General features: G+C 46.8%; 1 protein-coding gene across 6 annotated transcripts in view; it reads left to right on the top strand.

Annotated features, from left to right (window-relative positions):
• Positions 1 to 13,659, top strand: part of HLCS (holocarboxylase synthetase) — a 229,684-nt gene that overhangs the window by 211,485 nt on the left and 4,540 nt on the right. For 5 of the 6 annotated variants that reach the window (XM_027584867.2, XM_027584863.2, XM_027584862.2 and 2 more), the window contains 4 exons: positions 3,565 to 3,632; positions 5,125 to 5,285; positions 10,523 to 10,637; positions 13,037 to 13,250. In XM_027584867.2, coding sequence (XP_027440668.1) covers positions 3,565 to 3,632; positions 5,125 to 5,285; positions 10,523 to 10,637; positions 13,037 to 13,250 — 558 coding nt within the window. Of the gene's footprint in view, positions 1 to 3,564; positions 3,633 to 5,124; positions 5,286 to 10,522; positions 10,638 to 13,036; positions 13,251 to 13,659 lie in introns of those variants that run through there. The other variant, XM_027584866.2, reaches the window with a different exon arrangement.

Raw genomic sequence — 13,659 nt, 5'->3', positions numbered from 1 at the left:
GCTACATGATAGTTGTTCATGGGAAGATGCTATGATTTTTGTGTATTGTTTCCGATTTTTCACATCGTAAGGCTGTGATGAACAGTTTGTCCCTGAATTATTTTGTTTCCCCGTCTGAATACTCGTCAGGATGCATTCCTGGAAGGATGGTCACTGGGTCAGAAGGTGTAAAATTTTTAAGGCTCTGGTTGCATATGAACAGACTGGTTTTAAGAATTTCTACTCCTTAATACTATCAAATAAGCTTTTGTTCACAATAAAATGGGTGCTGTAGATAACTCTTATTGTCTTATTTAATTTTAAAGCAGATCTTTTAGTTCTTTTCTTGAAATATTTTTGAAGAATTAATTACTGAATGAACAGTAGTTTAGATATGTTATATCTAAACATAAAAACCATGCTTATTTTTGGCCAGAATTTTTCAGAATAATTTTTAAGGGTAACCAGTCATCTTTAAGAAATTTTAAAACAAAGAAAAAAATCATCCTAATAAGGCCTAATAAATAATAAATAAAGCCTAAGTAAATCTCCCTCCCTCCCTTTTCTATGAATTTTACATTGTTGGAATAAAAGTATATGTAGTTTTTTTATGGCTTTTTTTATTTAGCAGAGTGTTGCAAGCATTTCTTCCCACATACTCTTCATAACTATCATTTTTTAAAGAAGATTTTATTTATTTATTTGACAGAGAGACAGTGAGAGAGGGAGCACAAGCAGGGGGAGGGGGAGAGGGAGAGGCAGGCTTTCCGCGGAGCAGGGAGCCTGATGAGGGACTGGATCCCAGGACCCTGGGATCGTGACCTGAGCCCAAGGCAGACGCTTAACAACTGAACCACCCAGGCGCCCTGATAACTATCATTTTTAATGACCGTGAATTATTCCATTGACTTCACCTACCATGGTGTACTCAACATTTACCTGTTGGACACTTAGGTGATTCCCACATTTTTACTTTTATAGCACTGTGGTGAATGTGGACCATTTCCTTAGGTTTGAATCCCCCCAGTGGATCGACTGGGTCTGAATTTAAATTGTTCTTTCACTTGTTCATTCAGAATTTTCACACAGGTTCCTACTGGCCTGTCTCCTAGCTTAGTCTTAATTCTTAAAGCTTTACTCCAACCACCTGGTGAAATTCAGGACGTTCCCATTGGCAGGGCACCCACGAGGTGCTGTGATGTCCTTGGGAACCAAAATGGTCACGTTGGCAAAGTGACCCTTTGGGGTCTGGATGTTTCAGACGCAGGAGCAGAGTAGAAAGACGGAGCACTTTCCCCACACGCCCCGTTCGTAAACTCGAGGGAGCGCGCTGAGCTGCCGGGCACAGAAACCTCTCATTCCACAGCCTTCGCAAATGAGGAAAGAAAATCCACAGCAGCAGGGACCCGATCATTAGGTTACCCCCTCCTATTTCTTCTTCTTTTTTTTTTTTCCTGTTTCCTTTTGTGAGAACATCATCAGCCCGGGATGGAGAGGCATTTATGGTGTCTCCTTTGCTAAAGCAAACTCCGGCGACTTCATTTTCAGAAATGCAAAATTCGTGAAGTTCATAAATGCCTCTTTGTTGACCATGAGCCGTGTGGTTTGGCCCCCAGAGTTATCTCAGATGGCACAAATAAATCTGACGGCCTCTAGTTGTCTCAAACTGAGCATTACCTCCCTCCCCCGTTGTCCCCTCCTGCAGAAATTTCCTCTTGGCCTTCAGCTGCACAAACTCCGTCTTCTCATCAATATGCCCTGTTAACTGCTGCCAAACCTCCAGCAGTTGAGTGCATATGTTCCCTTAATCATTTCTCTTTGTTCTAGAAGTCTGTGTTGGTTTCTAAACCTCCCCCATCCCCTCGCCTAATTCCACCATCACCATCACTGGCTTATAGACACGACTGTCTACTGTCTACATGTTTATTTGAAGAACATCCTAGATGGCCTGCCATTGAGAAGGGCTTTTGCAGTCTGCTCACAGTGTGCCAAATCATCCCCCCCCCAACTCCCCTAGAAAAGTGTGTTAACTGCCACCCGAAGCCTTCGGAGCCCAGGTGAGGGGCTGCCGGAACTTTCTGGAAAGCACGAGGCTCCAAGAAGACAGTGTTAATGTCTTGGCACAGACAGAGATTCCTTCTCTGTTTTCCACTGGTCCAACCCAAGAAAAGGACGCTTTATTCTTGGAGCCCACCAGTGTATAGGAACCGTCGGTCTCAATGGGTTATTCATGGTGTCCAAGAGAAATACTTCTGGAGCTGTGCTTCTTGTACGATGAAAAGTGGACAAGGCAGCCTGCTCGCTGGGAATGCCCTGTGCCTATGGGACCCGCCGGCCCCCTCCCGACGTGGCCAGGCTCCTCTTTGCAAGCGAAGGGGTCTTCTGGGCTCCTCGTGACCGCAGTCTGCACACCGGTGCCCAACTCTGTTGGCCAGTGTGCGCGGGGAGGCACTGTGTTGTTGCTCTCTGCTTTTACGTGTATTTCTCCTCTTACCCTGTGTAGACCTCTCACTCCCTGCCCCGAGCCCTGAGAGCAGCTGAAGAACCACCAGAGCGGGGGTCCAGGGCCCTTTCTCCTTGGCTCAGACGCTGCTATGGAACCCTGGAAACTCTTACTGGAAAGGTCCTACAAATACCATCTCTCCATCCTCCCTCCCCTGCCTCTTCCCTCCCCCAAAAGTGTTTCAGAGAGTCCCTGGCAGCTGCACGGACAGCGGACCAACTCGATTTTGGCTCTGTTTAATAAATCCCACCATGAACCGTGCCCGCTCAGTACCTGGTCAGCAACTTCTGGGAATGCAGAGGAAAGCCTTCCTAACACGGAGTTAAAATATGTAGAAAGTAGCTGGGAGGAAATTCTCGGTGTGAGGGATTGTTTTCCACCCCCTTTCCTATTCTGAAGGAAAAAAAAAAAAGGTTAATGTTGACCCATTTGGTGGAGATATAAGGCATTTTTCTGCCTATCCCCAAAGGGAAGTTTGCATTCTTTTAAATGAAACCATTTTAAAAGCAGAACTCAAGCCTAAAATGATCCATGGTTCTCTGGACTTCTCAGAAGGTGTAGATTTATTTACTATAGTTAAAACATAATTAGTTCTCAGGGGATAGTGTATCTTTTAAACGGCTTTATTGCCACCATATTGGCTTTCTGAATAATCAGAAACTTCTGTTATGATTATGGTCTAGTGTTTGGACAGAAACGCACCGTAAGTAGAAACAAATGTCAGGAACTGCTAGTTGTCACTCGGAGTAAGGGACACCACATCAGAGGGGGAAGAAAGAACTTCCCGATAGGATATTCCAAAGAAATGGAATCAAACAACATCTTAAATGAACTAACAGCTCAGGCGGGCACCCCAACCCCAATCTTTTTTGATTCAATGGTGTTTTCTTTGTCTCTTCTCCTTCGTTATCACTACAGAGGCTGGGAATGGGGTCAGTATCCCTCGAAACCCGGGAAATGGCCCTTTTTCTTCCCCACACAGCCCCGCAGATGAGTGTGAATAGGGTCCTCCTCTCGTCTGAGCCGTAGGCTCTGCTGTCACGTCCCTGTTCTGGCTGACCAGTCTTTCCCACCGTTTGCAGATTGATGTTTGAGATCCCGCAGGAAATGGGGTTAATAGCCATCGCAGTCCGCCAAACGCAGGGCAAAGGTCAGTCATCTTTTGTTATCATTTCTGTTGTTCTGCTCTTCAAAATCTGTGGCTCCTTGTGGCCAGGTTGCCCATTGATTGTGTGTGCTGATCACGGAGAAGACTCCCATTAGGAGTGCTTGTTTTCACACCCCCTAAAATGGAGGAAGAGGGAGGGAAATTGATCAGAAGACTGAGTTTTGGTAGAATTAAAGCTTTCTCTCCAGTGGAGATGGTTATTAATCACTGGACATTTGCTGGGGATGGTTTTAACATACCATCACCTACATCTTGTAAATTCTTTCTGACACATTCTGGGCATTGCAGTGTGTGAATCGTTACTGTGTTATAGAGACATTTATTTGCCTGAAGGTTCTCCGGGAGGTGCCTTCTGGGTTCCTGTTGAGTGTCCCATGGAGAGCCCTTTCGTCTGCCAGCCCCCACCCCAGCCGCACTGGAAATTCCATGACCAGTGGTCAGTGCCCCTTCACAAAGTGACCACAGAGAAGCCAAGGGCTGATCTGAGCTTCTGCCACCTGCTGACCCCGAGACCCTCAGAAACAAGAGCCCGCATCCTCCCAGAATCCACTTGAGGTCCAACCGCAAGCAGACTCTGTGCTTAGTGGTCCTGCCGGAGGCACTTGGCCCCCGCTCCCGCCGGTGCCAGGCCAACCCAAACGTGCTTTTAACTCTCAGAGGCTCTTATGCCTTTCTCAGAAGGAGCAACGAAATAAGAAATCCACTGTTTTCCACTTCTTTCCTTTGAACACGTCTTTTGAACATAACTCAAAGAGAAAATTCATTTTACCCAAAGCTGGGGGTGGGGGGCTCAATACGGTGGTTAAAAAAAAAAAAGAACATAGAAGAACTTGGATTATACCTCTCATTTTTGGATTATACCTCTCATTTTGAGCATTTTATTTTCTTGACTTCTATCTTAGGAAAAATAATCTCGAGAGTTAATATCAGGGATTACTTTTTAAAGTCTGCTTCTTTCCCCCCGTATAACAGTGAGATATAATTCACAGACCATACAGTTCCCCAATTAAAGTATACAATTCTGGGGTTTTTAATATATTCACAGGGTTGTGGGACCATCACCACAATACGGGTCACTTCTAAACTGTGGTGTCCAGGACCTCTCCTGGACCAGGACAGACTCAGTCCGGTTTCCCCACTGTCTCTGTTTTTGCCAGCATTACCAGATGGTGACAATTAAGCTGACAGTCATGTTCAGACCCTGTAGGACTTTGAATCATCAAAGCGTAAATGATGTGCTCACTGAGGCAGAACATTCAGCTACTTATCAGACACTTGTTCAGGAACACAGCGCCAGACTTTAAAATGCTTCTCTGTTCTTGAGTTAACCCCAGAACCTCCAAGCATCTTCATCAGTGCAGGTTGATTGCACGTGGGGCTCTGAGTCCTGGGCCCATTTTCGGGTGCTGCATGCATCTGACTGTTCACGTGGCAGGGTGGCCACTCTCCTGATGGGGGGCCCTCTGTGTTCCAGGGCGGGGAGCAAACGCTTGGCTGAGCCCCATGGGATGCGCTCTGTCCACCCTGCTCGTCTCCATCCCACTGAGATCCCAGCTGGGACAGAGAATCCCATTCGTCCAGCATTTGATGTCCCTGGCCGTGGTGGAGGCGGTGAGGTCCATCGCTGAGTACCAGGTAGGTGCGATTTGCCCACCCTGGGTGCAGATCTCAGTTGAGGTTGGTATGTGGATGCATCTGAATGACCGCTGCGTGTAGAGTTTCAGGCCGCTCTTCGCAAAGCAGGCAGCAGAGTGCTCCTGGAGTTTTAAAAGCACTGTCAGCTCATAGCTTGGCTCTGGGGTCGCCGGGATGGGTTTATTTCCCAGAATTCCCTTTCTGTGCTGTTGTCAGATTGCTCAAGCCTCTCCTCCCCCCACCCCCTTAATTGAAGCACACTGGACTGACATACCACACTGTTGTGTTTTCTGGCAAAAAGGCTTATTGTGTGGACCTAAACAACCTTCTCATTCCCTGTCTTCATTTAGCACGGTCCATGCTTAGCAGAACGACCCTTGTCTGTGGCTGCCCAGGTTCAAAGTGCAGGTTCATTTGGGGTGTCTGCTCCCCGCTGTAGGGACAGAGGTGCTTCATCATTACCATCGGATGCTGCTGCGTCAGTTAGTAAGGAGACAAGAGGGTGATTAATGCAGTTTTCCTGGACAAATTTCATGGGTCCTCCCGGGCCTCCCTCCTACCTACATTTCTTCTCTCAGGCCAAACACAATTATAGTATTAATTCCTGAAGTGAGAGGCTAAGATCATGACTTTCAAAGGGGCCTGTCCTCGTGTTTAACAGGGAAGCAGCCCTCCCCTCCAGTGTGGTCATGTCCTCATGGTCACCGTGTATAAGACTGGGGTATGTGTTTCCCAAGTCACATCAAGTCCCTGGCACGCACACTGAAAGGTGACATTTATGACCAGCGTTCAGCATCCTTGCCCTCTGTATCCCAAGGGCCTGGGCTCATCCGACTGTCACACACCTTCACAGGTCAGCCTGCAGCCCCTGAACGAGACATTTTGCCTCACAGAGGGCAGGTGAGAAGATAAAGTTCTGTTGTGGGGGGAAATATTTTTAGCCCTAGCGGCAGGTTCGTTAGTCTTAGGAAAATAATTTAAAATGCATGTCAGGTTGCCTGGGTGGCTCAGCCAGTTAAGTGTCTGCCTTTTAAAAAAAATTAAAATTTACATCAAATGCCCTCCTTAATGCCCATCACCCCATACCCCACCCTGCCAACCCCCCCTCCAGCAACCCTCAAGCACTGGATGTTATATGCAACTGATGAATCACTAAATTCTACTCCTGAAACTAAGAATATACTATATGTTAACTAAATTGAATTTAAATTTTTTAAAAAAGAACAATGCTAAGAAAAACATGCAAAAAATAGTATTAATTTCATGCAAACTATTATAAAACATTATCTTCTAAAAAAAGGAAGAACAATATTAAGAAAAACATGCAAAAATAGTATTAATCATTCCATGCAAACTATTATAAAGCATTATTATCTTCTTTAAAAAAAATAAAATGATGGGATGGGGTGGGATGGGGTAACTGGGTGATAGACATTAAGGAGGGCATGCAATGTGATGAGCACAGGGTGTTATATAAGACTGATGAATCACTGAACTCTGCCTCTGAAACTAATAAAATACTATGTTAATTAATTGAATTTAAATATAAAAAAGGAAATTAAAAAACGGTAGGAAACAAGTAAGAAATAAAAAATAAAATAAATAAAATTTAAAATTTAAATTAATCTGTTTAGCTTTTTCTTGGCTTTGTGACCTTGCAGCCTCGCTTGTTAACTGAGTGAGCATTCTCTGAGTGCCTGCTAGCCAGGAGGCCGTGCCAGGCACTGCGGGCAGCAGGCTGTGAGGTGGGAAGCTTGCCCTGGAGTGGGGGCGGGGGGGGCTGCACCTGATGGGCGTGTGTCCCTCCTTATCCTTAAGGAGCCCCCACCTGAGTTCCTGTCCTGTGTCTGCAGTCCTGCAGCTCAGTCACACCTGTGTGATGTGACTTTGGCTAGGGGTTGGGCTTATTCTTGTTTTATTTTTAGTTTTACCGAGATAGAATTGACAGCCCCCACTGTGTAAGTCTGAGGTGTGCAGCATAGTGACTTGGCATACATATATTATGAACTGATTACCACAGTAAGTTAACCTCCTTCACCTCCTAGGGTCACCAAAAAACATTTTTCCCCCTGTGATGAGAACTTTTAAGATTTACTTTCTTAGGGGCGCCCGGGTGGCTCAGTCGGTTGGGCGACTGCCTTCGGCTCAGGTCATGATCCTGGAGTCCCGGGATCGAGTCCCGCATCGGGCTCCCTGCTCGGCGGGGAGTCTGCTTCTCCCTCTGACCCAAACCCCTCTCATGCGTGCTCTCTCTCTCAAACACATAAATAAATAAAATCTTTAAAAAAAAAAAAAAGATACAGAGACAACTCCATAAAAAAATTTAAAAAAAAAAAAGGTTTACTTTCTTAGTGTTTTTAAAAAATTTTTTTTAATTCAATTTAATGAACATACTGTGTATTATTAGCTTCAGAGGTAGAATTCAGTGATTCATCAGTTGCCTACAACACCCAGTGCTCATTCCACCACGTGCCCTCCTTAATGCCCATCCCCCAGTTGCCCCCTTCCCCTTAGTGTTTCTTTTGAACAGAGCCATTTGGCCTACACAGCACAGCTCTGAGATGGTTGGAATAGGCCCCAGTTGCAGAGAGTTTGCCTCTCTTACATCCTTGGCCGGATGTCCCCGTCAGCACACAGATCGTGCCCGTCTCCCTGGACCAGAAGCGGTGTCCCGGGAATGCCCGCGATTTCTTCCAGAACCCTCGTTGCACTGCCTGCTGTCCGTCCCTCTGTTCCTTCTGTCTCAGAGGTCCCCGCTGGGCGCCGGGAGCCCTCCACCCCCACACTCCTGCTTCTGCGCTCCTCCCCGCACTTGCAAGTTCTGTTTGCCCTGGGAGGCCCAGCTCCAGTGCCATTCCCAGAAGCTTCTAGCTCCAAACTCCCTCCTCTAACTAACCTTTTGGCATTTTGAAATTCTGAGCCGCTTTCATGGTCTCTCCCATGGATTGCTCGGAAGCAGGGTTATTTGTCCTCCTGTACCATCTCCGGTAAAGCAACCAGCTCCTTGAATGCACGGTTAGTTTTATGTTGGTCCCAAAGGGCCTAACCTGGTGCTTTATCCTGGGAGGACTGCCACCGCAGCTGTTTGAATAAATCATTGAGATGGTGAAAAAGAAGTGTGCAGCCTTTCTCTTCATCTTGAAACAGAGGTCATTGTTTACCTGCACGAGAACCCACGATTTCCTAAGCTCTGCAGCGTTAACTAACTAGGTCCGAAAATGTGAAGTAAAACAAGAGCCCAGGGGCAGGGCCAGTGCAGAGGAAAGCGGCCACCCACATGCTGGGGGAGCAGTTTCCAAGCTTGGGCAGGGACCGTGCTCGGCACAAAGGGACGTGGGAAGGCAAGAGAGGACAAAGAAGGGGACCTGGGAGAGTGACCAGAAATGTCTCCTCTGCGTCGCCCGGTGTCCCCTGGGACAAGGTGGCAGAAGGCCTCCTTGCTCCGGCCGCCATTGAGATCCCTGTTCTACAACAGAAAAAACTATGAAGCTCCCTAATCAGGTAGAGGTCATGGCGCACACCCACGTCTTGTTTATGCTTTTGTTCTTTGGTGCTTCTGCGTTTCTTCCCCTCACCATCGAGCACTACACGCTAGGGCAGACGAGCTTCTGAAGAACAGAAACGCATTCTAACTGGCCACCATACAAAGAAGCCTTTGTCCGAGGGAAAGGAAAGGATTTCTTGGAAGCAGCAGGCTACATAGCATAGTGTTAAGCACCCAGGGGCCTGGTGTCAGAAAGCCCTGGGTTCGAATCCCAGCTCTGCCGCTTCCGAGTGTAACCTCAAGCAAGCCAGGCCATCTCTCCGCTTCAGTTTCTTCCTTGTTCAATAGAGGTGAATCTAGTACCCCCATGTGGGTTTGGTGTTAAGTGACACACAGACCAGAGCTGAGATGGGGCTCGGGGCCAGGCGGGCCCTCAGCGACGGAAGAGCTAGCCCTGTGGGATCAGAGGCCACCTGCTACGCTGCAATCTTTCGGTTTATTATGCTGAGTGTCTTTCTTCCAGATTTTCTTCCTCTACCCACACATGGACCACCTGGCTGCCAGCCCCAGGCCCCGGAGGCTGGGCAGTTCCAGCACCCACTGAGTCTCACCCAGTCTCTGTTTCCCCACTTAAAAATCACAGCAAGAGTTGGGGGTCTGGGGGGACCAGCTCAAGGCAGGGTCCACCCTTGGACCATTCCACTGTGACTGTGACCGAGGGCCCCAGGCCGGGCTGCCCAGGTTTGCTTCTGGATGGAGAGGCAGTGAGCCGCAGAACAAATCAGTTTCTATTTCTGGTTGACTGTTGGCAATTCTTTGAGGCCCTCGGTGATAATCCAGTGAACCGGGTTCCTTCTCTGTATCTCTCTAGGATTCTACTTGAGATATTTCTACCCACCTTTTGTGACAGTGGTTAATTTGGGGCATCTTTCTCTCTCGAGCATGAGCTCCTTAAGGAAAAAGAACCCTGAGCGTATTTCGGTCTCCCTGCCTCCCCCCTCACCCGAACACGGTAGGTACTCAGTGGGGGTGGCCATTGACGTGGGGACTCCTTGGAGATCTTGAAGGTTTGGTTCCAGATCACCACAATAAAGTGAGTCAAAGGAGTTTTTGGTTTCCCGGTGCATATAAAAGTCATGTTTACACTACACTGTGGTCTATTAAGTATGCAATAGCATTGTGTCTAAAAAAACAGTGTACCTACCTTGATTAGAAGATACTTTATTGCCCAAAAATGCTAACCATCATTGGAGCCTTCAGCAAGTCATAATCACTGATCACAGATCACCGTAACAAAGATTGGAAAAGTTTGAAATGTGACAATTAACAAAACGTGACACAGAGACCCAAAGGGAGCAAATACCGTTGGACAAATGGCACTGATAGACTTGCTCAACTCAGGGTTGCCACCGACCTTCAATTTGTAAGAAACACAGTGCCCATGAATCACAATAAAGCAAAGCACAAGAAAACGACCATGCCTGGCCTGGGATAATGAAGAGTGCAGGGGTGTGGAGAGAATCCAGGATTTACACCAGATACGTTCTGTAGGTCTCTCTCCTGGCCCCAAGGTGGTCCTTGACCACTGGATTGTCCCAAAGAAGGGATTAGCCCTCAGAACAAGAAGCGAGGATGAGATCCCATGTTCCATTAGATTCGAGAGTATCCGGCTCATCTTCCTTTTAGCTGGATGACCTCTCCCGGCCCCTTTGTGTCCCGTGATTGCTTGATTAACGTGCAGATTTTCCTTTAGGATATCAACCTACGAGTGAAGTGGCCCAACGATATTTATTACAGTGATCTCATGAAGCTTGGTGGAGTTCTGGTTAACTCAACACTTTTGGGAGAAACATTTTATATACTCATCGGTGAGTTGTGAAAGCCTTTCCTCCACATTTTTAGATGAATAAAAACAAAAATAAAAATGGTTTTTACATGGCTACCTTGAGGGGAGTGGATTATCATATGGGATTACGTTTTCTTTGAGCCTTGAGTCACAGAGCACAATATGTATGCAAAGCAGGCCGGATGGTTGAAAGCCCCTTGCAGAGGTTTAGCGTTCCTGTCTCTGGCCATGGAAACCACCAAATCGGTACCACATCAAACAGGTTTTTTATTGCACCTCTCCACACGCCGGCTTCTTGTTGAATCAGAAATGGTGAAAATAAACATTTAATATGCCATTTTGTAATAAGGAAAGAAAGCTAATTGCAAGGATGGGGCTCCTGGTGCTCCTGCATTCTTAATTGGACCTTCCCAGGCCATGAAAAAGTTGTGTGGGTTTTTTTTGTTTTTTGGGTTTTTTTGTTTTTTTGACCTTCAGAAGAAGCTCCAGGCTGGTCAAGGTGGGGTGCAGAATCCCATTTCCCCTCAGCGTGTCCATATCAGGCAAGGAGACGGATTCAGAAACAATTTCAGAAGTTCTCAGGCTCCTGCTCATCCGAGCATCCACTTCTCCCTAAGGCCCAGGAGAACTTAATGTTCAGAAATGAGTAATGAGCAGAAAATGTGTGATGATGTGTCTGTGGGAAGTACCAGCCCCAAAGTGCAAAGCTTAAGTTTCCAGCTCTACCACCAATGGGCAGGATTATTCTGAGCAAACTGCTTCATAGCCTCCAAGCTCTCCTTCTCATTTTTAAATGTGTTCGCTAGGCTAGATGCACATATCCCGAAGTCGGGCCCAGAGATGTCGAGGAGGTCCAGGGATGGCTTCTGTCAGTATGGGGGAAAGGAAACGTGGTCCTGTAGGGAGAATTCATGGCTTTTATTACGTTCTTAAGGCCATAGGAGGTGATGGGGGGAGGGGGGTGTCTTTGGGGAAAGAGTCAGGGTCCCCAACAGGGGTGCTCTCTGGGCCTTGGAAAGACATGGCCTGAGTTGGCAGTAGTCAGTGCTGCTGTTTCCCCAGGACTTGGAATTTTCTGAATATATGGGAGATTGTTCAGCACCATATGCACTTAATTGAATGCCTTACGCTCCATACTGTGTGTGTTGTTGAATGAACAAATGGACAACTGCCGATTCATCCCTGTTGCTATAGTTACTTGGTTTTTTTTTTTCCAGATGTAATTTACATTGCTTAGTATTTTAATAGCCAGTATATTTAAAAAAAAAAAAAATCTGAGGCCTATCAAGCCTTCCCTTCACACTGAGAATGGCTCGGAACATTGACCAAAGAATACTGTTCTTGTAAATGTCATCATTCCATCAGAGGCGAGTATTTGGAGAAGTTTTTTCCTCGGAGGCACTGAAAACAAGAGCATCTCACTGCTTAGTTCTTGCAGTATTTCACTTCTTATTGAAGACCTCTTTGAGGTTGATTCAGGACCCTGTTGAAAACTGAGGTTTGGCTTCTCGAAGGCTCTAGCTCTCTGGGAGAGGGTTGGTGGTATTAAGTAACGGCAGAGACAAGCCCGTTCAGACTCCACTGCTGGTACCTCCCGTTCCTGAAGCCCTGGGTCAGGAGCCTATAAAAGAGCCACTGAACACGGGTTGGCCCCTTGCCAGCAGCGTAACCCTAGCACCAAAGACTTCCAAGGATAACGTATTAAAAAGATGTGTTCTAGGGTTATGCCATGACCAAGTTTTGAAATCTCTGAATCCAGAGTTTACTCCTTAAGACCCGAGTGAAATTCTGTATTTTCAGGCATGTGTTTTTGTTATTCAAGTCGGAAAAGAAACAAGAGATTGTACTTTATATTGGGCTCAGTGCAGAGCTAGAGTTCTTGGCGAGACCACATGAAGTATTGTTTCAGAGGCCACTGCAAGGAGCTTTGCCCCATTCAGAGCTTCTGTTTCATTGAATCGAATCTGGCTGGTTTTTTCCCCCCAACCCATCTGCGGCAAGGTTGGGGTGGACAGGGATAATCCTCGAACAAGGATGATAAAGGAACGATGAAAAGGAAGATGGTCCCAAAGACATGTCACTCATTTTTTTTTTAAGATTTATTTATTTATTTATTTGAGAGACAGAACGCTTGGGGCAGAGGGGCACAGGGAGAAGGAGAAAGAATGTTAAGCAGACACTGAGGGGCTCAGTCTCACAACCCCAAGATCACGACCTGAGCTGAAACCAAGAGTTGGACGCTTAACCGACTGCACCACCCAGGCGCCCCGAAAAGTCTTTCTTTAAGTGGCCAGACATGATAAATTTGAAATGAGGGAAAAGGAAGCAGGGAGTCGGGGATAAAGGCTGTAACTCCTTCCAGGTGCTTGGGAGGCCATCAATAGGTTGAGCCGCTCATGCTTTTCAACTGTTTTTGTGCAGGCTGCGGATTTAACGTGAGTAACAGTAACCCTACCATCTGCATCAATGATCTCATCACAGAATACAATAAACAGCACAGGGCAGAGCTGAAGCCCTTAAGAACCGACAGTCTCATTGCCAGAACTGTGACCGTGCTGGAGAAACTGATCGACACATTTCAGGACAAAGGGCCCGATGGCGTTCTTCCCCTTTATTATAAGTACTGGGTACACAGGTCAGTGCTGGCCCGTCTTCATTCTTTTAAAGTGTCTTTATTAAGTGAGTAGTTCAGTATCTTAAAACAAGAAACTAAGCACAGGTCTACGTAATTTTTTTTTTTTTAAGATTTATGCATTTGAGAGAGAGAGAGAGAGTGTGTGCAAGCAGGGGGAGGCGCAGAGGGAGAGAGAGTCTCAAGGAGACTCCGCACCGAGCACGGAGCTCAGCGCGGGGCTCGATCCCACGACCCCAACGTCACAACCTGAGCTGACACCAAGAGTCGGATGCTTAACCTACTGCACCACTCAGGTGCCCCTAGATAATTATTTTTTACCTTTCTGATGGAGAAAACTGGTGTCCACCACGTTGAGCGAGTTACCATCAGCAACCCCAGGATGGACCAGCATCCAATGCGTGCTGGTGGG

Source organism: Zalophus californianus, chromosome 1, assembly GCF_009762305.2.
Source record: "Zalophus californianus isolate mZalCal1 chromosome 1, mZalCal1.pri.v2, whole genome shotgun sequence".
NCBI classification, from domain to species: Eukaryota; Metazoa; Chordata; class Mammalia; order Carnivora; family Otariidae; genus Zalophus; species Zalophus californianus.
This window is presented reverse-complemented; position numbering and strand designations above follow the sequence as displayed.